Source organism: Medicago sativa, chromosome 7 (assembly GCF_051527215.1).
Source record: "Medicago sativa cultivar Bolivia chromosome 7, Bolivia_mono, whole genome shotgun sequence".
Classification (NCBI taxonomy): Eukaryota; Viridiplantae; Streptophyta; class Magnoliopsida; order Fabales; family Fabaceae; genus Medicago; species Medicago sativa.
The window spans coordinates 80947317-80971897 of NC_140755.1; the positions used below are offsets into that span (position 1 = coordinate 80947317).

Genomic DNA, 24581 nt, shown 5'->3' on the forward strand with positions numbered 1-24581 from the left:
AAACTAAAAGTTAATGAATCCCGTAGGTGTAGTTCAGTTGGTAGAGATAATTTGTGCAGGGGCCACTAGACTACTTGACAAAAAAAAAAAAACTAAAAGTTAATGAGTTGGAGATATCTTTTTTTGAGGGAGAGTTGGAGATTATGTTAACTTAACAACTAATAACCGCTAATATTTGTGATTAAAAAATGTTTAATCTAAAATAAACATTACAAATTTTAATTTTTATTGTTTTTTTACAATTTTATGTTCAAACTTCAAAGGGCTTATTCTCGTACATTATTTAATGACGGATTATTTGGTATACATTATATTGAGTTTGGTTTGGAATGTTTAATGTTTTAATTGTCAACAAAAAAATATTTTAGACAAAGATTATAGATCTTGCATCAGGCCTTAATCTCGCAACCAAAAATGTATACGTCCCATATTATTTTAGTCAAACTTCTAGATGCAAGATTTTTTTTATGTAATGAATAATTATTTTATTATGTAGCATGGTTCAGAACCATAGTATATCATAAATAAAATAAAAATTCAGAATCATTATTTGATTCCATTCCCACATGCAACTTATTAACTGGATTTAACACTTATGTAAACTCACTGTCCTAAAACAAAATTTTGTATGGATCAAGGAAGCGCACACGCTTTTTATTTGATTTTGTATGGATCAAGGAAGCGCACACGCTTTTTATTTGAGAGATGAAAAATATTTGTTTTCCCAAAAACAAAAACAAAAAAAACAAAAAATCTACCGTTGCAAATAATGGACAAATTCTAAAGTATTTAAGTTTACCTATCATGGAACGAGCTCTATTCTCATATGCATAGTAATACTTAACCATACATTATCGTAAGATATGAGTCAATTGTTTACCAACTAGATAACAAATATTGTGTTGATTAATCAATACTAACCTTAGACCATTTACAATGGTCACCAACATTAAACACCCTTCAACACCCACTTTTTCAATTCCCAACACTCCACATCATCTTCTCTCTCTTAATTCAACACTCATTCAACTTTAACCTCTCCAATGGTTTTTTTCATTCAACACTCTACCCCACCACCTTTTATTTCTTATTCTTATTTAATTTTATATTTTTGTTTTTATAATTACGTAAAATTACAATTATCGATTATAATTAAATTAAAATAAAGAAAAACTTAACAATTTTTTTTTGTAAAAATAAAATTTATTTAAATAATTTATTTTTATTTTTCTTAACTTCAAATGCAATACAATATTTATAGAGGAAGAAGATAGTATGGTATCATAAGAAGAAGATAGTGAAAAACTTGATTTTTTTTTCTGTGTCCAAATCAAATGAACCAAGTCTCTATTTATAGAGGAAAAAAAATCATGAATTTTGATATATTTTTTATTTTTTTTAAAATTATTTTACAACAAAATAATTGAGGTTTAATTTTTAAAACAATTAAAAACCGGGCAACCAATAACATGCCAACACGCGTCCCCCTGCATTCCAGATTTTCTTCTTCTCTCTCCGTCCAAATCTATTCACGCGCGTTGTCTGTGCGTGTTGTACACGCGCCTGAATCAGACGAATAAAATTGCGCCACGTGGCATCTGGTCTGCTTTCAATTGTGTTGAACCGGTTCAACTTCTCTTTCTTCCACCTCAATATTAAGCATGCATTAAACAACCCATTGGAGTGGTATTTTGTGTTGAATCTCATTTTCAACATGCCATTGTAAGTGGTCTTATATGATGGTATAATCTAATTAATTTTTCTGTAGAAGGTAATCTAAATTATTATATAAGATTATATAGAATGAGAGTGGAACTGCCCTAATTATATAATAATACTCCCACACGCTCACATCATATGCATCCGAGTCACCCACCAATAATTCACGTTCAAACTGTTGTTTATTGACTTTTTTATCAAAAGCAAATCCCATTAAATTTTCCAACATATACATATGCAAGTACTCTATTCAAACACGCACCAATTCATTTCCATAAACATATTATATCATAGACTTTTATATCCTCTTCTCACACTTCCTCCTCCATAATCCCAAGCACTCTTCATCATAATGAAAAGCGTGGAAATGGAGTCACTGATACCCAAACCAACGAGGTACTTACGGAGGCGGCGATATCAGCGACTCGACGAGGATGCCATCACCGGTGATGGAAGGAAGACCAAGGTTCTAAGGTTGAGAAGAAGGCAGTGGAGGATAAGAGTAGTTCCAAGGTTAACATGGGCTATTAGGTCACCAATAAAGATGTGGACAAAGCTTAAGAACACTTATGAGAAATTTATGTTGAAGTCCATGAAAAGTGATACCATCTTTGGAACTAAGGATCGTGTAGTTTCTAAGGAAAATTATTCTCGTGATGCTTTTGAGGCTAGACTTATATTTGAGATTTCTAAGGCCTTGGTTGCTTCTCATGAATTAAATTCCATGAAATAGTTTAATCCTTCTTAAATAATTTTGTGTACTTTCTCTTTTTCTTACTTTTTCTTAGTGTATGTTTCTTCATCCATTTTGATTTCATAATATCCTTGTGGATAACACCTTCAATTGGAATCCACTCATAAGTTCTTGTTTGTTTGTGAATGTACCTCTTGAGTTTTTGACCCTTAAAGAAGTCGTTAAACATTTAAGGGAAATTATAGTCATAAATTACAACTAATATATAAAACATATTTCCGTGTTTTAGAATTTGTGATTTAAATTTAGAAATAGAGTTCTATTAGTTAAGTTCGTCTTGCTTGTCACAAACTAATTTGGCAAAATACCCAAAAGAAAAAATTGGCAAAATTATGTTCCTCCGGAAAGTCCTCATTTGTGTATGAAGGTTGTTGTTCGATCGTCTCCCAAAAAGTGACGATGCTTTGAAGAATGAGGTTATTATTTCTCGAAAATTGCTCTTCTCCCATCAAATAACACTCACTCCCAACTGACTGGATGAAAATACCCTTGCGTGAGTTAAGTCACGCTCGGTACTTTCAGCGTGAGTTAAGTCACATTGCATGGGCTAACTCACGCAGGTTATAAACCCAGCATGACTTAACTCACGCTGCGGGTTTGTACTGTTTTGGTACAAATTCTCCACCTCCAAAAACCCCAAAGTGCAAATTTTTTGGTCAAAATCTTCATTTCAAATCATTACAAATTGTCAGGAAACAAGTTTCTACACTCATCAAACATCAAATATGAGGTAATGTATCATCTAAACTCATTTGATTTTGCTGGTTTTTTGGGTATGTTTGTCAGTTTTGGAAGTTTGTCAGTTTGTATGAGAGTGAACAAATGTTGATGGGAAAAGAACAATTTTCGAGAAATAATAACCTCGTTGTGGGTGAAGTATTGTACTTCATTGATAAATAAGAACCTCGTAGGTTTCCCTCATTGGGAAAAGAACAATTTCTTCAATAATAATTTTTTTGGCACATTATTACGAACAACCAAATTTTTTATGAGGAGGGTGTATATAGAAATCTTTGTGAAATATGGGGGTACATATAACAAATTGCGCCAAAAGGGCTAAAAACATTAAAAGACTTCAGCTCAGCTCTTCATCATGTCAATGTTTAGGGCCTTTATGTGAACTTTGCTATATATACCCCCCATAAACAAAATATTTCTATATACACGCCTCTCCATAAAAAAATTGTGCCCCCTACCGTCAAAGGCCCTAGGTCGTCGCAACTAATGAAACCGTTTGTGTGGAACCTCATAGGCATTGGAAAACATGACTTTATGTTTCTAGGCATAGTCATTTAACACAAATGGAGGGCTTGGTTAGCCCACATAAATGTGTCTTTAGGAGCTTTCATCTGCGTTGTGCTCTTTTTATTAGCATAGTTTTGTTTTGGTATAGATTGGTCACAGTTGGCCTACATATATGTTGTAATAAGGTTCAGGCCTCCTCCTGATTTGCATTTTATTTTTTCTTGCTTTGATAAAAAAAAGTTTTTTATAAACTATATTGAAGAACTTATGAAAATAAGTTGAAAAAGCTACGAAAATTGTCATAAATTGTAGTGCCATGAATTTGAATAGTGAGAACACCATGAATATAAATTAGTAGCATTAAACAACTTCTTGACGCAATTTTATACCTATGCGCTCATCTATAGTGCTTGAGAATTAAGAGTTGATGATTAATCGAACTTTCTTATGAAAAAAATGCATTGCTTATTGTTAGACATAACACAAAAATATACCACAATTAAAGATATGTTTAAATCAAAATCATATACTATAGAACTGTAATATGCAATAATATCAGTTCCCCAGTCCCTACTTCATATTTGTAAACAAAATTCAGTGGCTAGATTTAGAAAAAAAGAAATTTACGTATTCATCACAAGTAATTGAGGGAGAAAATTAAAAAAGCAATAGAGTATGTTTCAACAACTCAATGTATACTATTAAAAAAATTATTAACAAGTTTGTGCAGGCCAATACCCACAGAACTTTTATATGTGGCTCAATTCCTGATAACTTGTTTTCATAAATTCTTTCAAACAATCTCACAAAATTTATGTCAGTAGATAAATTCAAATAAGTTAATCTAAACAAATACATTTTGGAAAGTGTTTTAAAAATCAAACGGAACATCAACCAATGAACACGAGCCTTCTAAACTATGGTTAAATTGTTCTACACTAGTCATATTTAGATGAAATCGCAATCAAAGTGTGCAAATAATCAAACCATATAGTGTGTATTCATGATTAACCGGTTAAACCGTCAAATTTAATTTCAGTTTTCAAAACATTGTTTTCAAGACTAAAAAGAAACAAGATAGGAATTTGGATTCAATGTTTTTTTAGGATTTTGTGGGAGACCTTTAATTTTATCAGCTGAACTTTTAGCTATTTGGAGAGATCTTCAATTGGCTTGGGACCTTGGTTAGAGCTATCATCATGGAATCTGACTTTAAGACATTGTTGAATCTGATTACTGATACTAAACCGAATGAATTTTATCATCATGCAACTTTTGCTTTCTCTCCTCATAAAGTTTTCTTCTCTTTCTTGGGTGATCTCCTTTAATCATACTTTATGATTAGGACACATATGTGTTGGTTGACTAAGTTTGGTGCTACTAATCTCAACCACTAGAAGTTGCGAATTTCTCCCCCTCCTTAATCGGATATCATCTTGCTTTTATATACTTTTGAAGTGTGTAGGGAGAGAAGTTCTTACTTTTTTCTTTCTTTCTAGCCGTTTCTTTATTTTTCCAATTGATAAAAAAAATATTAAACAAATACTCCAGGGACATTCGTTAAGGACCTTAAATAATAAATTTTTATGAATTTTTTTGTATTATACATTAGAAATTGAAGTGTTTGACTTTTTTTAAAAATAATTCTTTAATTTTGAATTCTTAAAGAGTACCGCAAAGACAATTGTTATCAAGTCCTTAAAAAAATTGAGTCAAAAAGGAAAAAAATACTCCCTATGTCCCTCAATAGATGACCTAGTTGACAATATACATTATTGACTTGACATACTCTGACCATATTTTTCTACTAATTCACAAAGATAAATTTTCTACTAATGTCATGTAAGATGTTGGATTCGTCTCGGTCAATATTTTAAAAATATTAAATTTTCATAATTTTTTTAGTAGAGAATTGAAAATATCAAAGATAAAACATATGCATTGGTACGTGTGTCGGAGTCAACTAGGTCATCTATTGAGGGACTGAGGGAGTAGCTTATTCTTCTAGAAAATGGACAAAGCGTGGGAATAAATTAAGAAGCTGGCTCTATAATTGGGGATCGTTATCTTGTGTCAGTGATATGCATGGCAGCCAATACCTAGATTTTTCCCGTTTTGGAATTTGGAGAGAATAACCTTTTTTGCTTTCCCATTTTGGAAAGTAGCCCACACAACGGACACAGAATATTTCTCATTTTCCAACTTTTCTCAATATTTCTTACCATATTTTACGATTATATTTATAAACTGAATTTTTTACACAACATAATATTTTATGAAGAGAAAATGGGAATATATATATATATATATATATATATACATATATATATATATATATATATATATATATATATATATATATATATATATAACTTCATTGATCTGAAGAGGTAGCCGTAATGAACATAGTTTTAGTATAAATTAACAATCGATTTCACTTCATTACTCTAAAGAGTTAATTAAGGACAGGTTTAACTTCATTGATTTGAACATGTAGACGTCATGAACATAGTTTTAGTATAAATTAACAATCACTTCATTACTCTAAAGAGTTAATTAAGGACGGGTTTAACTTCATTGATCTGAACAGGTAGATGTCATGAACATAGTTTTAGTAACTCTTTAGAGTAATGAAGGGCAATCGATTGTTAATTTATGCTAAAACTATGTTCATGACGTGTTAAACCCGTCCTTAATTAACTCACCACAAGAAATTTAACATTTTACGACCCCTAACTTGCGACCCTTGCTCCAAAACTGCCTCAGGATGAGGATTCCGGGGAGCTCCGGGAGCGTTAATGGGCTAAACGTCCAGGACCCATAAGAGACTTAGACACCACACTCTTACCTAAAACCTTAAGGTATGATCCCCTCTCTTATATATCCAACATTTTCTCCGTTCCTAGTCGATGTGAGACATAATCACTCACACTTGAAACCCAACATATATATTGTCATTATAAACTAGTTTTACATTGTCATTCAATGAAAATTTCAATGTTCAACGTACTTATTTTTAAAATGAAGGTATGGAATGAAATCATGTGATGATATTATCGACGTTGGTAATAACACTAATTTAAATTTCAGGACACTCCATTAAGCTCTTTAAATAATGTGAAATAATTTTATTTTTTTATGAAAAAAGGGTTTAAATAATTAGTTTGTGTAAGAGAAAATGTGCAGTATTATCTTATCGTCACATAGCACTAGGGAAACTGACAAGAAAAATGGTCAAGAGTGATGAATATATGGGTATGGTCAGGGGAAGTTGGGAATAAAAATTTAAAGGTGAGACAATAGGGTGGAAACAAGTGGAAATATGAATGCCGTTGATCTGACTCACTTTTCACCGTCCTCATCTTTATTTCTATGCTCACACGAGTTCAAAAGGAACCCAAAGATAACATATTGTATTCTTCTATCTATGCTTCTTGGCAACTTGCAATCATACTTCGATCTCAATTTCACAAATTTTCACACTATCATCACATATATTTTATATTGTATTTCATAGATTAATTGTTATGATTTGATTATATTAAAATTTTGTTTATATTTAGTTTCTCTTTTAGAATTTATGGTTGAGTCTAATACAACCCGTAAAGCTGACTTGTGAGATGCGAATTGGCATCATTTTTTTGTTACTAATTGAAATCATTTATAAAGCCATGTTCATGCAATCCATTATCCAAGTGAAATTCTTTAATACACTACGAACATTATTTGATTTGATGCATAATATAAATGGTGGATTGTACAATAGCGAAAACTTGATAATACGTGACTCAATAGATCTTAAAGGAGACTCAGATATCACCTTATTTGGCCCCTAACTTAAATAAGACTATGTCAATCGGTTCACAAAATAATATTAAAAAAATAAAATAAAACTTGTTTTTTCTCTATGCATCTCATAATTGAATAGCAAAATATTCAATTAGTGGTTTGGATGAATAAGGGATGCGAAACTTATATCCTTCCAAAAATAGATTAACAGAATCAACTTAAAAGATTATCTTAAAATTAAATATGAACACTTAAATAATGTCTATTGATTTTTTTTTTTTGAACATGCCAAAATGGAATATATTATAACACAAATGGTGATTCATCTCGCACAAGGTGTGCAAAAGAGAACCACCCACCAAAAGTCACAGATACAAATCTAGTGCCAATAAAAGCACTTCTGAAGAGAAATAAATCAAAACAAGCTACAAAATAACACTCATACAAGGTAAAGGGTGACGCCACCAGTCATTGTAACTGTAGGCAAAAGTAGGCATATTCGTCTGTAGCCAAGAAAAAGACATAAATTTAACTTTGTCTACTAAATGATCCAAAGTGCCAATCTTCTGGTTAAAAATCATGTTGTTTCTTTCCTTCCAAATAACCCAAACAGTAGCCATCCACATTACCATCATAAAAGAGTGAGACAATCGTGGTAACCCCGCCAAGTGACCAAAATGATAAAGGTGATCACTAACGGACTCTGGAGCAATAAATGAGATGCCTAGCCACTAATAGATACGACGCCACACCATACCGAAATAATCACAATGATTATTGAAACTTGTGTTTGTATATATTTAGAGATGTTTTTTTATTCCACATTTAAAACCAAGGGCATCAACATTTCTCGTAGTATTATGACTTGAAGAAATTTTGCTCCAACTAATGTTATGTTTGGAAGATGGTGGAGAAGTCTTCGTCACAATTAGAGAAAAATTATGAACAAACTATGTGGTTTTGATCCTCAAGAGAGAAAGAAGAAAGGTGATCATATATATGAAGAAGGTGGAAGAAGATCAAATGTTCTGATTTAGGGAGGACCTAAATATAGTTTTTAGCTATAATCCTAGGTGGACTTATCACAACATCTTGGAAACGACAATGTAGACATTTTTTTAACATAGTTGGGTTGGTGTTGACTTGCGACCTTAAAGTATGTTCAAGATCTCAGGTTCGATCATCTCTAGTGTTAATTTGGATGAACTAGTTTAATTTCTTAAAAAAACATTTATTCTTCTTAGTTAGACATGAAATCTGAACACATCTTTTAATCAGAGTTTGCATATTTTACGGGTCATTTATGTGTTTATTTTAAGGAGAATGCTAACCAATGCCCCAATGACAATGATTAAGCATTTAAAACAAGTAAGTTTTTATGAAAAAGTTGTGTGATCATTATTTTATCAAAAGTAATATTTTATATTTCCAAAACAAAATTTCTATTGGTAGATTCATTAACCAGTCCTGAGAGTACTGGTTAGCAAGACCCTTATTTTAATAATTAACTTTTGCTCAGAAACTTCCCGATATGTCACTAAAGTGAAGTGGGGTCTACATATTCTTTGATGCTTATACCACTAATGGTAAGAAGAATAAATAAGATCAGGAATATAGATTCCCCACATTCCAAGTATCTTAATTTCAATGAACCTTGAACAAAATTTTGTAAACAAGTGCCATTTTGGAATGCACGGCGCAGAAGACACCATCGCATACACATTGACCATGCCTTACAATTTCAATCAAAAAGTGTTTTTTTATTTCTCAAATTAGGGACTAACCTTGAAGATTCAGTTTAATGATTTAACTTTGGAGGTTCAATCCAATACTCAATATGACCACCATGACAAATAAATCAGGCCAATTGTATGCGTGGGGGAACTTTTTTTACTCATACATTTCCAAATGACACAAGTTATCTGAAATCTTTTATATGTGTACATATTTAGGGAAATGCTAACTGGTGCTCCCAAGGTACTGGTTAAGGAAACAAATATAGCAATATTGTATTGGAAGTTGTGCAGTCAACTCCTCAAAAGTTTTGGCTTCCTTGACCCTAAACTCTAAACCATAAACCCCGGGACACTGATTAGCATGACCGATGTAATTAATCAAATCATACTATCATGTCAATTTGTTTTGTTGGGTCAGAAAATATCTACATTGTGAAATTATGCAATCAACTAAAGTTGATATGCTAATGAAAAAAAAAAATATAAAAACAAGTTCAAAGTTACACAGGTAATTAACTGTATACTCATGCTCTAAAAAGTAGAATGTGTGAAAGGAGAACAGTTAGATAAATGGTCAATGATTTATTGTATATAAATAAAATAATAGTAGTGGAGATAAAGGTAGTAATATATAGAAGCATATACTTGTATAGTTTTCCTATAAATAGAGCCATATACAAGACATATTTCCATATCAACACAGCTCTAAGGTCTTTTCCTCTAGCTGTTAGACAAATGCTAAGAAAGGGAATCACCCCTTTTGATCTATAGCTATTCACTTTTCAATTTCAAACTTTCATCTTCTTAAATGTGGTGTTTAATATTGGCTTATTTTTTATTTGTTATTTGTTATTTTGTGTCATAATTAATTTCCATGAGAGGAGGAGGCATTGATATTGATGCTGTTGACAGAAGATAGAGAGCACAGATGATGAAATGCATGGAAGGCAATGGCATCTCATTCCTTTGTGCTCTTTATTCTTCTGTCATCACCACCCTACTCATGCATTAATCATTTTAATTAACATGTAGAAAAAACAGTAGTCCTAGTTAACTCTATATATATAGCTTGTTAGGTTACTTTGTTTCATGCTGTTTTCTTTTCTTCACTTCGACTAATAAAAATAACAATTCCTTATGTAAGATTACAGGATGTTAATTCTGTTAGTATGAATTGGTTAGTTATGAATTAATTAGGAGTTAGTTACTCAATTTGTTGGTGCAATTATACTCTATAGATAATATAGTTATGTACACAATTTACTAACTTTTATCAAAATAATTCCTTATGTATTTTGCTCATTCTGCCAAATCACTCTTCACTCATTTTCCTCTGATTTCCAACATCTTTTTTTTATACATGCCTCTTTTTCTGTTCAGCAAAATAAAAAATTTGTATTTATAGTTTGGAATTTTACATGAATGATTGTGGATTTCATATAATTATCCTGTTAAAAGTTGGCATAATGTCTCCAGATAGTTTAGTGTCATTATCATAGTGTCCAAAGGGACCAAATATTAATTTCAATATATTTTTGCAATATTTTTGAATATTTGTTGTTAAAATTCATTATAGATTTCAATTGTTGAATCATCTCAGTTAAGTGGATTGAGGTTGTAATTTTTCTTTCTCTTCAAGTACCTCTTTTATCTTTTTTTTTTTTTTTTTTTATAGACGAAATGACAAGAGTCATTCGAAACTCACACACACTTTTGGCATTTTTGTCAATTGTGCTTGGACATGTGGACCTCTTCTATCCTATTCTATTTACATTATTGAAATAAAATATAGGTGCTTCGGGGTGAACTAATGTACTCACTCATGTTACTGTGTGTTTTCATTTGCCTAATATTTGGCACCTCTTGTACTGAATATTAGTGTCTTATCAATTTATTCTTAGCTTACAAAAAAATATGGTCTGTTGGAGAGAAAGTGTGAATAATTGAAGTCTTAGATTGATTGATTGAACATGAGCACGCCAAGGAATATATAAACAAGGGGATTCATATATCAATGCGCCTTAAGTTTTACTTGCAGATGCGGTGTCCAAATCATTTGTACTTTTAGTCCAACACAAAGATCTCCTCGGTATTTTTGGCTCCCCTTGTGGCACAATATCTACACATGTTAATTCTATGATTTTCAAGTTAGCCAGGGTCAAGTTAGTTAATCAGTACTTAAGCAATAGTTAAGATTTGTTTTGTTTATGTTTTAACTAACTACTTTCAGTTTTCTATTTTTTCTTCCTGTATATAAGCTTTGCAGACCTTGTATTTTGGGCATTGTATCGGTTTACACATTCAGATAGTTTGAAACTTTCTGCAGAGATTAAAGTGAATAAGTCGGATTCAAATTGTATATGATTTTTAAATGTACTATTTTATTTGAGATCATATTAGTTGGAATCTAATATGATTTTGAAAGGAAGGAAAAAAAAAATATGAGTAGACGCTATCCTTCAACTAGTGCAATGTGAAAAAATTTAGAATTACATTTCAAGCCCAAAAATCCCATATATACAGATAAAGCTAAATTTTCTAACACAATGAAACACTGGCAAAATCAAAAAGTCAAAAACTGACATAAAAAATGTCAGTACTTTACTTTTTCCTTCAGTTATTTTTATTCTTCAACCAGATAGATTTATCAAATTCATATTGATCCATCATGAGCTTCAATAGGCTTCTCAGCTATTCTTTCCCTTGCTTTTGTTGCCTGCAATAACCACAAAATATAATCACATAGTTAGCCACTACTATCTCTAACAAATATCAATTGAATTCATCAAGCAAAGAAACAAAAAGGGTCTAAAAATAATTGAAAAGAAAGAAAGAAAGTCAACCTCTTTCTGCCAATCTGTTAACATTGTTACAACAGCTAGTATGATTACATTAAGAATAGATCCTGTTAGTGTTCCCATCCAGAGTCCCTTGGCATTAAGCTTTAGGCCAAAACCCAAAAAATATGCTATAGGAGCACCTACAAGATAATAGGCTCCAAGGTTCACATAAGCCCCTATTGTCTGAAATCCTCCACCTCTTGCAATCCCTGCAAGCACAGATGCAGTTTTTATTTAGGGTTAATTTGCTTTGATTGACTTATTTGACGTTATTACAGGCTTAAGTACTTGTGAGCCTGTTTGGAGAGCTTATAGAAACAGCTTATGACATGCCATTAAGCTGTTTTCAGCTTATTTTCATAGGCTCTCTAGGATAGCTTATGAAAACAACTTATATTTTATATTTATACGAAAACTATAAAAATAGTTTATGCATAAACACTTATATGCTATAAATGCTTATACTATAAGCGCTCTATTAAGTTGTTTGTCCAAACAGAGCCACAATCAGATTTGTGTCTCATTTAAGTATTAAGATGATGTTAGTCAGTTTATGCTAGAAGAACAAATAGAAACAAACTCACCTGAAAGAGCACATATTATACTATCTGCACTAACAGACACACAAAGAAGAGGAGCCATGTCTGTAACATAATCCACAACTTCCTTGTCATTGCTATAAGCATTTCCTATAAAATTCCTAAAACAAAGAAACAAGGTGCTGACTATAACTGCCTCAGCAATTCCAATAATTACAGCAACTCGAACAGCGCCTTTTGCCGCCCTTGGATTCCCTGCTCCTAATTCATTCGAAACCCGAGTACTGCAAAAAGCAAAATTTATGGGATTATCTTTTTTTAACAGAAGATAGTGCAACACACAAAAAAAAAAATATTGGGATCAAACCTTGCAGAAGCTCCAATTGCATGAGGAATGAAGTAGTGCAATGTAGTTGTGCTAAGACTGCAAAAGTTTTTTTACATAAATTAGAAGAACACTTCATGGCTTTATTTAAATGGTAATTGTTAAGAAATTGATCATTCATTCCACTCACCATACTGAAAGAACTGAGGTTTCGAGCTGCGAATTAGGTAAAAGCCCGGCAACGATTGTAAGTATCTCAAATGACCACCATTCAAGACTATGATATGAACATTGAAATATGAAAAACAATTAGTATAAGAAAAGAATCATTGTACATTTTGTGTTAAGTTTATGTCATATATGTCTTACCAAAACATTAGTCCAGAAGGGATGGCAAATTGGCAGAACTCAGCAATGTATAGTAAGGAATTGTAAGAAAACACAATCTTCGTTTTTTCACAAGCTGGAGAATACTTCATATAAATTCCAAGCCAAATCACATTCAACCAATAAGCAATACCAATTGCAAATGCTGCTCCAACATGTCCTAGTCCCAATTTAAATACCAGACACCAACAAATAGGTACATGCAAACACAAAATTACAATGGAGCTGAAAACCATTGGAAAGATCATACTCTGAATCTGGAAGTAGCGAATCAAAGATTGAAGAACAGCATGGCCAAAAAGTGCTGGGATCAAGCATATGCAATATTCGCGAGCTGCTTGAGCAATTTCAGTGTCTTGACCGAAAAGCAAGAGTAATTTATCAATGAATATCCACATGAGTGATATGGGGAAACAAACCAAAATCAAGGTGATCATTGCACTGCAAATGTAGTTTCCAATCTTGCTGAATTCTTCAGCTCCGTAGGTTTGGCCACATAAAGTTTCTAATGCACCTGCCATTCCAATCTGTCATTCATTCGCAAAATCTAGTTAGTTATCAACAACACTTGAAGATGATTCATTCAAAATTGTAGGAAGTTAAATAAAGAAACCAAGTGGTTGGAAACAAATGTTTATGTGTTTCAGCTATGCTCCAATCGTTTCAGTAGTCTCTGAGTTCAATTTCTAGTTGAAACCAATGTTTTAAAAATCGAACCAAACCGGACAGATGGTTCAACTGGTTGTACCGTGGACTAGAACTGTCCGTTTGGTTATTTGAGCGGTTTGACTGCAGTTTCACTCCATTTTGAGTGGTATAAAACAGTTGATATCTGGCTCGGTTTTTAAAACATTGGTCAAAACAACCATTGATCATACTTTATTTACCACTCGACAACATTCTAGATTAGCGAGGATTCCTTCACTCTGAAAAGAGGGTTAAGACTAAAACACAAGAAAGTTGATTGAAGAGAAGCTTTTAAAGTCAACTATTTCTCTAGACCTTATCTTAAAAAGTTTGACATCATATTAAAAGGAAGTATCATCACTTATCAGCTAACTCAATCTGTTTCTCATAAAGGTAGTCTCACAAAGACACAAAAACCTATAAAAGCACCGACACTTCTGATTGAAGATGTGTCCGTTATCAACACAGACACTGACAATGTCATTACATTCAATTAATTAATTTTCTTAAATTAGTATGTATCAGTGTTGTTTCTGGTGTCTGTGTCAGTGCTTCACACACGAAAACACACACTCACATCACATATAAAAGAAAAAGAAAAAAAAAACATAATAGAGAAGAAGAAATAAAGAAGACATTACAAGAACACAGAAGCCAGTACATTCAGCAAAAGAGATAGCAAGTGCAACACCAGAGAAGGAAGTTAGTATTCCAATATGTCCAACCATCATCAACGACACAACTTGAAGAAGGTATTGAGATACAGTTACAGTCACCATTGGAGCTGCCATGGATCCCACCCTCTTGAACTCTGCCCAAAAGGCACCTTCCAATGGTGCCAGCTCATCATTCTCTTCATTCTTTGTTAGCAGAGGTGTTGCTTCTTTCTTACCCATCTCTCTTTGCAGATCAATGTTCTTTGAACAAATTTGATGTGTGATATCATCACAAGATATTATATAGGACTAGGAAGTGTTCTTTTTATATTCTCCTAGTACATAAACAATAAATAAATCATAGAGAGAATTCCAAGAAGTTGATTAATGTATTACATGAATCCACACATATTCTTTAAAGAGGTAGCTTAGTCATATGTCTTATCCCTGAATTCGGCCTAGAGATTAGTGAAGTCTGATCAAAGATTATTTCAGCTAGAATTCAAATTCAAGTAGGTTAGTCCATTTCGTTCTTAAGTGAAATTGATTAATCACTCGAGTTAAAATATTTATTAGATGGATAAGGTCTAAGGATAATTGAGATTTCGGTAAACTCTTAACATAAAACAGTTGTTAATATTCTATTGGCCATGCATTGTGAGAACATTTAATTTATCTCCAATGTCAGAATTAATCGATTTTTAATCATATCTGAATCATGTGATAAATTAAATATTAATACAAGTATTAATCAGTTATAATATATGATATTCTGACTTTTTTTTGTTATTGTTTCAATAAATCGTGCACGATATGATATTTTAAAAGTACTTAAAAAATCCCAGCCTCTGATAGTATTGTTAGTGTTTTTCAACTGTTTGGCAACTTGTTTATTTATTTTGTCTCATTAATATTTGAATGTGTCTTCAGTTTTGCGTGTTGAAAGAGTATTTATAAAATGTTAGTCACAGACTTGTAACATTAGACAAATTATTAAAAAAAACACACACACACACGAACCATTATTTTGTAGCATCAACGTATTTAGATATATTTTCTGATTTATTGTTTTTGACTTCTTTAATTGAATGATCAAAACGATACACATAATTAATTCATCAATGTTTTCTTAATAGACAAACAATGAAACCAATAATTTAACTTTATGCTCTGGTCATGTGATCTGTTACACTTTCATCAGAAGAAGTGGCATCAAATATTCTCTCTCTTGCCATGATTGCCTACAAAAGTTGCATTTACCTTGTATCATTAGCACTTAAACACATATAGTTATAAAAAAATAAAAAATAAAAAACATGAATATTGGATAATGATAAAAACGAATTTATAAAATATGGACCTGTTTTTTCCAATTTGTAAGAGATGTGATGATGGAAAGAAAAATTGTTTGGACAATGGAGCCAGCAACTATTCCAATCCAAAGTCCCTTTGCTTTGAAATGTACAATGAAACCCAATACCACCCCTATAGGAATTCCTACTAGATAAAATGCTCCAAGGTTAACATAAGCTCCAACATATTGCCACCCACTTCCTCTAGCAACCCCTGAATATTAAAGAAATGGATTTATCATATGGTTGTAGAAGGTCAAAAACAAGAGTATAGGTCTTATATTTGACACACAATCAAATGTATATGCATTTTACACCATTCAAATGCATAAATGATATTGCTTGTGTTAATGTTGATCCATGTTAATTGAGTTTTTATTAAGTCAATTACAAATCATACATCTTTGAAAAAATTTTAAGCAAGTGATTGAGCTCAAGTGGTTAATGAAATCCCTATGACGAATCGTTAAGCAGAAACCAAGTTCGATTTCTGATGGAAACAATTCTTAACCAGACTTTATTTATCTTCCGATCGAACTCCAGATTATTAATAGGGATATATCTTATAAATGTAACACTTTAACATGTAAATAATAGCAAAATAGTGTAAGGAAGAGTTGTTAACCTGAAAGAACTGCTTGCAAGCTGTCTGTAAAAATTGATACACATAGCAAAGGTGTCATAACAGCCACATAATGAACAACCATAGTATCATTGGTATAAGCATAACCCAAAACACATCTGCAACCTAATAAGATTGCAGTTATAATAAGAGCCTCTGTAGTTGCAAGGAACATTGCTGTACAAATAGAAAAACGAACTGCTTTTGGATTCCCAGCTCCTAATTCGTTTGAAATTCTTGTGCTGTCACATAGAACAAAGGAGTCACTTTTAGTTTCTGTTTACATGTTAATGCTAGTATCCATGCTTGTAAATTTGCCACATAATTGTCATAATGTTTGGTGAAGTTAGAAATATACCTAGCAGCTGCCCCAAGCCCATAGGATATGGTGAAGTGCAATGTCGATATTGTCAAACTGATCATACACAAGAAAATTAGAGCTTAATGGCTTCATTTTCTTTAAAACATTATTGCTTAATAAAAAATGAAAAATGTAGTAATCATATTCAACTTGAAAAATCAAAATAAGTGTTACCATATAGAAAGAACTGATGTCTCCAACTTTGGATCTGGAAAAAGTCCAGCTAGCAAAACAAGCAACTCACATGCCCACCATTTAAGACTGAAAAACAAACATTTGTTCATACATCTTTTCATACAAGTATACAACAAAATTATTTTTCTAAGTGAAATAAAAATACATAAAAATGAGCAAGAAGAAATAGTTACCAAACCATAGCTGCTGATGGAACAGCAAGACCAAAGAACTCTCTAATACCAAGAAATGCCTTCATGGAAAATGGCACACGTGTTTTCTCACAAGAAGATGAATATTTCACAAAGGACAAAAGTATCAACACATTTAACCAAGTTCCTAAACTAAAGGAAATTGCAGCACCAACATGCCCTAACCCTAATTTAAATACTAATGTCCAACACATTACTCCATGGAAGCACAAAACTATAAATGAACTAATAATCATTGGAAAAATTAAACTTTGAGTTTGGAAAAAACGTGTTAGAGGTTTAAGAATTGCTGATGCAAATAAAGCAGGTATTAGCCAAAGTGCAAATGTACGAGCTTGAAGGGAGATTGTAGGGTCTTGACCTATAAGAATTAATATTTTGTCCATGAAAGTCCATATAATAGTGATTGGTGCACAAACCATAGTGAGGGATATTACTGCAGTATATGTATATATTCCATGTTTTTCATAATGTCCTGCTCCATAAGCTTGGCCACATAAAGTTTCTAATCCACCAGCCATCCCTGACTGAAAAATTAACAAGAAAGAACTTAAGAAGTTATTTATACACATTGAAAACAAAGTAAGTCTTCAAATTGTGTAACTATTTTACACATACATTTGATCAAATCACTTCATTATGCCACTTTTTGAAGTTAATTCATAAAATATCTCAATAAATATCTATTTGAGTTTGATTGGATGCATTGTAAAAAAAAATATACATTGATGGTTCAGAGAAATTAATCTCTTGATATGTTTAGTTGTCTTGTATTATTTATCATTTCAAAATATTAAAGATGTATTAATCATATTTTCACTGATATGTTTATTAATGTTTTCTCAATCTACTTAAGTTCTCTACTAATTGCTTTATCAATATGAATATTTTAGCCAATGAAGCTTATATTTATCATAAACATTAGCACAATAATTTTTTTTTTAAACTGTGCATAACTTTAAATAATATTTCTATGAGATAAAGAGAGTGGTAATGGAATCTTGTTTTCGTGTAAAAAAAAAATATTGAATCTCGTAATTATTATTGCGTCCCTTTCACTCTAGAAAAACATCTACTCCATATAAATAAGTTTATAAATGATTTCTCCTCAAGTACCAAAAAGGTTTATTATAAAAATATAAAATAATTTACCTGAAACCAAAACTATGGCTTAGTGACATCACGAAAAGGTAATTTGACCCAATATATGGAAAGGAGCCTAGCTATGTATTATTATATTATATGAGCATTGTAATTTACAAAACTCAACTTCTACACAATAGAGAAGACATTGTAATTTTCGTTATGTATTTGAAAAAAGATGAAACATTGTAAAATAGCCATTCAATTATTTTGACGTAGTAAAATAGTCATTTTCAGATACTCCTATATGTAGAAGACATTGAAATATTGAAAAGAGTGAGTATGGGGGAAATAAAACCAACTTGTACTCTTTCAAAACCACTTCGTCAAAAACAAAAGTATTTTGGACCATATTATAAGATATAGTACCAATTATTGTTAGGATAGTACATTAATATTTATTATGAAATGAAATATTGGAAAGAGTGAGTATGGGGAGAGTGTTCCTCTTCAATATAAATGCACACATAAAAAAAAATCCAAGTTTCTTTTAGACCCATTTCGTCAAAAAAAAAAATTAATGTAGTTTTTTTTTGGACCATATAAGATACCAATTATTGTAAGGATAGTGCATTAATATTTATTATTTAAGCTTCAGCTCCTTGTATCTCAAAAAATTATTATTTTTTGACTAAAAAATATAGTGAGTATCAAATCTATGTTTACATTCAATCTTGTGTATGGTAAGGACTAGTAAAACCAATAATACCGACATGGTTAGTTGTATATTGTTTGTGGTGTCCCAAATTCGAACATGAGATCTTTTACTTTGTGGAGGTAAATTTATAGTTGTGTTTGTGACTTCGTTTCGAAACAAAAAATTCAATCTCATGTAAAAGTGTATCGTATTTTTAACTTCCAATATCAAAATAAAATCTAATAACAAATCATACTCGTGAATGATATTCGATTTCAAAAGCAATGCAAGGCAAAGGATAATAAAATCAATTAAGAACTTACCAAAATACTAAACCCAGAAACATTAGTGAGAGATGTAGCAATAGCAACACTTGAAAGAGAGAGTTGGTTAAGATGCCCAACCATCATAACCGATACTACTTGTAGAAGATATTGTAGCACACTCGTTGCCACCATTGGTACTGCTATAGTACCCATTTTCTTCAGCTCCTCCATTAATGTAGTCCTGGTTTTTATCCATTCACACTTGTTATTATTTGAACCTTCTTCCATTGTTTCCTTCATGATCATTTAGCTATGATCTATTTATAGATATGTTTGTCACTCACTTCTACGACAATTTCTTGTTCTTCTATGACTTTTACTTCTTTGGCTCTACGTTTGTCTTCTTTGTCATCTGCACATAAAACAACATTGGCATCAATATATATATTAAAAAGTATGATAAGCAATAATAAACAAACAATTATTGATATCTACGTTAACCTGAGTCGATTGAGTGAATATATGAAGAAAAAATTTTATCTTGGGTTATTGACTAGTTTTTGGGCAGAATATAAGTTTCTCTCTCTACGTGTGTGTATTTTAATGTGCATTCGTTTTTAACCGTTTAATATAATATTATTTTTTAATTAGCAACAAAAATATTATTGTTTTAATAATTAAGATTATGATTATTTTTTACTAAGAAATAGTAGAACATTTTTGTTGGTGAACATTGTGTGGGGACCCACATGCACGTGTGGAGATGACCAACCAAAGCAATTTGCTGAAGCAAATAATTGTCGCACAAAGTCTCATGCATTCATTGCAGGTTGCATAAACATTTTTCACACTTTGGTTAGACGACTTTGGTGTGAAAGGTTGCATAGCTTTTCAACTCTCACGTTTCATTGTCTCTATAAATAGAGGTGTATTTTAAGGAAGAATCAAAAGCAAAAGCAACGTGAGAGAATTTTAGAGAAAATTCTTCATTGTCTATATAAATAGAGGTGCGTTTTAAGGAAGAATCAAAAACAAAAATAATGTGAGAGAATTTTAGAGAAAATTCTTGAATGTAATTGGATTGTGTGTAGCGAGAGGTTGTGAGTGTTTGTAAATTCATATTTTTCCCTTTTTATTAAAGAGATTTGTAAAAGTCCGGAGAGTATTATTGGCTGAACTTCGTTAACAAATTTGTGTGTTTTATTATTTTGCATTTATTTCATTTCACTTCCACTTAATTTGACTATTGGAAAATTTTGCGTAATTTCCTAACAATTTTTCTCGTCGTCAAAAAAACAAAATAGATTATATATCTTTCCTTTTCATAAATCGCAAGCGTACATGCGTGTTGTCCACATGCATGCACTAACGTGACAAAATGGACATAATTTGATGGGTTAGTCACCCACATCATACTTATTTCTAATACGAATAACATTGTTAACAAAATATGCCAACCCTAATCCTAATTATTTTGGTGCCAAACAATCCAAGCCGTTGGATCTATGTCATTAGGTGCAGTTAACATATCAACCCTTGATCAAATCTTAGTGCTGGCTTGCACACATCACAATATATAATTCAATTTTTTTTTTTTTTGAAAGAATAATTCAAATTCAATGCACGTATCATCTTCCAAAGTGTATCATTTTCCAAATATTCATCTCCAATTCGTTCTCTTATTCCAACAGACCCATGCCTCTTTATCTGTTCCCTTTTCATCTCCTAGATTCATGTTCAACCTTTTGCTATTTTCTCTCTCATTCGCTCTCTGCTAATGAACCATAGCCATCCATGAAGAAAATTTCAATCTCTCCCATGTCTTTTCCACTTTCACCGTTGTCGTTTCTCCTCCCACTCCCCTTCACCGATGCTCTTGATTCCGACATCACCATCGCCGTTGTCGACTTCCACGTCACCGTCTGCGGCATCGTATCAGCCAGACAAGCAAAAAGAACCGTACAATTTTTCCACCAAAAACCTGCCACTCCGAATAAAGAGAAAGAAGCCATCGAATTTTGCAATCTCAACTGGAAGCTCCCGTCTTGCTCTCTCCCGCCACCGTCTGTGAATTAGTTTTTGTTCTTACTTTTGCCCACCAACTGTTTGATATTTGTTTCAGCCTTGGCAAATTTAGTTTTAAAGTGTTGGGTTATGTAACTGAGTTATATTTGCAGTTAAAAAAATGACATTTTTAATCAAGCATGTTGTCAATCAAATTATGATGATACTCTGAAGTGTGTTTTTTAAATGACATCGGTTACTTGGTTTTGAGCTGCAACATTATGATGTCTCCTGACATGACAAACATTTAACCACAGTGGCTGCAGGTTAAGATTCACAGCATTTTGGAGGCCACGTCTTGCACCTAGAGTTTCAGCTACCAGAGAATCTACTTCATTATATGCTCCAGCTTACAAGAAGAAAATTCAGCAGTACCAATTCTGTCATAAGTGGCCATTCCCCGCCCTTTTGACCCTCTGTAAAGTTGCAAGCATCCACGGAAATATTTTAAATTGATGCAATTTCATGCTCAATGGACCTAAGAGCAAGCTGCTTGACATTACATTGGAAGATTCTGAGTGAGTGCTTTTGGACCTAAGAGCAAGCTGCTTGACATTACATTGGAAGATTCTGAGTGAGTGCTTTTCGAAATATACATTATTTGGTTCCTGCAGATTATTTTTTTGCGTGTGAATAATTATGCATTGATTTAATACTCAAGGCGTGTCATGCGTATACCGGGTTACTGTGGTTTAATATTCAAGTAAAATCTATATAAGTTTGTTACTTTACTGAAAATAAATACATGCAAAGTGATAAAATAATATGCTGGCCTTGATAATTATATTGGATTTCTCTGAAACATGATTTGTTTATAATGCAAAGATGAGTTACCCACTCAGACTTACACAAAGATAAACAATGAGTTTCTAATACTTGCAATATATGACATTGTTATATTTAGGGGTTCTGATTCACTGATACTTCATTAAGTTATTTTTACCTTAGTTCTAATGATGTGGCCGTGCCTGAATTCAACAATGAGTCAAAAATATATGGATCATAATATTTGTAGTATTATTAGATCATATTCCATTTTTTAATGTTTGTTGCATCTTGCTTTTAGTCTGCCAGAACGATGTTTCAAGTTGCAACATCTCAAATCATCATGTTACTAGAACCTCCTTGCAAAAGTTGAACTATTTATGCTAATGTTGCTTCTTTTTATGATCATGAATTAAAGTATTGTATGTGTTATCATATGCAGATTTAGTGCTAGATGATGAACAGTTAAAAAGTTATACATTGAAGGTTGTTGCAAGGCCATGGAAAAAATATGAAAGAAGATTATCCTACAATACCTCAGTCTGATGTGTCATTGAACAATAAGGGACACAACAGGTTAATATATGATGAGCAGAGGTATGACAACAATAAGTTAAGAAAGGAGCATCGTCCTTTAATGTCAGCTATAATTCTGAAGCAAAAAATAATATATGACAAAATAATGGCAAGGGTTGAAGCTAACCGACCTGGTGTATTTTTCCTGTATGGTTGTATGGTTACGGTGGAACATGTAAAATTTATAACTGTCTAAACATAGTCATATCTTTATAAGACTACATCTCGGTAGTGTAAACAATGTTTATGAGCTTTGGCAGCCATGCCCATCTAATTATATAATGTGTGTGATAATTTTTTTTTTGTTGGGATAATAGTGCCTATGTTGTTCATTGTTAAGACTTTATATGTTCAGAAATTAATGTTCTTCCAATTTTTCGTGTTCTGTTAGGACAGATGGTTCTTATATCATACATCCTCTGGTCACTAATATAAGCAAAAATCCACTTTTTAGATACATTCAATTGATGATGTATGTGACATATAATAAAGACCACATACATCATTAATTGAATGTGTCTAAAAAGTGGAATTTTGCTTATTTTAGTGACCGGAGGGTGTATTACAAAAATTTTATTATAAATTTTGTTGAATGTGTTGTCTATTTTTATTGGGACTAGTAAAACTTTTATTTGGAGGGCAACCACTCTTCTCTCATGGTCAGCTATATGTGACGATTTGAAGAGTGACATCGAGAAATGGTCTTAAAATTTTGTTGACAAATGAAAATGACGATTGCATCAAAACTACATTAAATATGGTTAATCAAGAGATTTTTCAAAATGTGTAATCATAGATCATTTACAAGGAAGTATAAAAGGAAGTATTTCAGAATATATGAACTTCTACGTGCAATATAAGAATCATTGAGCTCATTTTTGTAATTCACTCTTTATATAACATTTTCATTAATTATCTTTTCATAATATGCTTAATATTTGTTACTATATAAGACTGGCTTGCAACTATTTACTAACACATACATATATTATGTGTTATATTCTACTAAATTTTAATCCAGACTAAAAATGCCCGTGCGTCAGCACGGGCAGGAGATCTAGTTTTTGCATGTGGATTTGGCTTTAAAAAATAGCCAAAGTACAAGCAGTTCTTGTTGGCCTTAGTTTGTTTAGCTCATATAAAAATTGAGTTGAGCTGAACTAGTCTATTGGACTCGGGGCTAATTCACTATCAACATTTCAGTGTGTTTTTTTTTAAGGCTAAATATTATAGGATGCAGAGGGATCGTATATACTTCAATAGCTTGATGATATTAAAAAAAAAAAAAAAAGTATAAGAGAGGGAGGAGTAAACCAAAATCCTCAAGAAAAATAAAAGCTAAAAAAATAAATATCAAAACAGATTGAATGTTTAAAAGCATGAGGGGGGCTTCTCGTCAAAGAACTAGCGAGGTGAACGGTTGAAAACACATACACCCTCCGGTCGCTAATATAAGCAAACGTTTGATTTTTAGATTCATTCATTAAATGACGTATGTAGTCTATGATATAGACTACATACGTCATTTAATGAATGAATCTAAAAATCAAAATTTTGCTTATATTAATAACCGGAGGGTGTATCTTGAACTCTTTGCTCGCAACAACCTGTTATTGCTTTAACTTTTTTTCTTCATCTTTTTTAGGACCATCAATTGAAAATGTTGACTTGTATTTTCATCCAAATCAACAATCTCTTCTTTTTGAGCTATGTTAGCCCATGAATCACCTAT

The 24581-nt window shown here is 32.0% G+C and overlaps 3 protein-coding genes and 1 long non-coding RNA gene across 6 annotated transcripts; 2 read left to right on the forward strand and 2 right to left on the reverse strand.

The window, feature by feature from the left end:
- Positions 1-1977: 1977 nt before the first annotated feature.
- LOC146909103 (uncharacterized) lies at positions 1978-2704 on the forward strand. Its single transcript, XM_085730347.1, has one exon. It carries the CDS (start codon positions 2072-2074, stop codon positions 2450-2452), a length of 381 nt encoding a protein of 126 aa, XP_085586473.1. The 5' UTR covers positions 1978-2071; the 3' UTR covers positions 2453-2704.
- Positions 2705-11578: 8874 nt separating this feature from the next.
- Positions 11579-15266, reverse strand: LOC146909104 (protein DETOXIFICATION 9-like). 2 transcript variants are annotated; one of them, XM_085730350.1, is made up of 7 exons: positions 14663-15266; positions 13317-13861; positions 13138-13224; positions 12990-13046; positions 12668-12906; positions 12087-12292; positions 11579-11959 (listed from the first exon to the last, which is right to left on the reverse strand). In XM_085730350.1, the coding sequence occupies exons 1-7, from the start codon at positions 14915-14917 to the stop codon at positions 11897-11899; spliced, it is 1452 nt and encodes a 483-aa protein (XP_085586476.1). In that variant the 5' UTR covers positions 14918-15266; the 3' UTR covers positions 11579-11896. The 2 variants fall into 2 exon arrangements, with proteins under 2 accessions (XP_085586476.1, XP_085586477.1); XM_085730351.1 differs by having other exon boundaries at positions 14683-15137.
- Positions 15267-15699: 433 nt separating this feature from the next.
- LOC146909105 (protein DETOXIFICATION 14-like) lies at positions 15700-20071 on the reverse strand. Of its 2 annotated transcripts, XM_085730349.1 has the most exons (9): positions 19946-20071; positions 19789-19856; positions 19502-19685; positions 17381-17925; positions 17187-17273; positions 17010-17066; positions 16655-16893; positions 16038-16243; positions 15700-15918 (listed from the first exon to the last, which is right to left on the reverse strand). In XM_085730349.1, the coding sequence occupies exons 3-9, from the start codon at positions 19673-19675 to the stop codon at positions 15841-15843; spliced, it is 1386 nt and encodes a 461-aa protein (XP_085586475.1). In that variant the 5' UTR covers positions 19676-19685; positions 19789-19856; positions 19946-20071; the 3' UTR covers positions 15700-15840. The 2 variants fall into 2 exon arrangements, with proteins under 2 accessions (XP_085586475.1, XP_085586474.1); XM_085730348.1 differs by having other exon boundaries at positions 19502-19856.
- A 980-nt stretch (positions 20072-21051) lies between these two features.
- Positions 21052-23222, forward strand: LOC146909106 (uncharacterized). Its single transcript, XR_015019689.1, has 2 exons — positions 21052-22082; positions 22716-23222. It is a non-coding gene; the product is annotated as an uncharacterized LOC146909106 (long non-coding RNA).
- The last annotated feature ends 1359 nt before the right edge of the window (positions 23223-24581 follow it).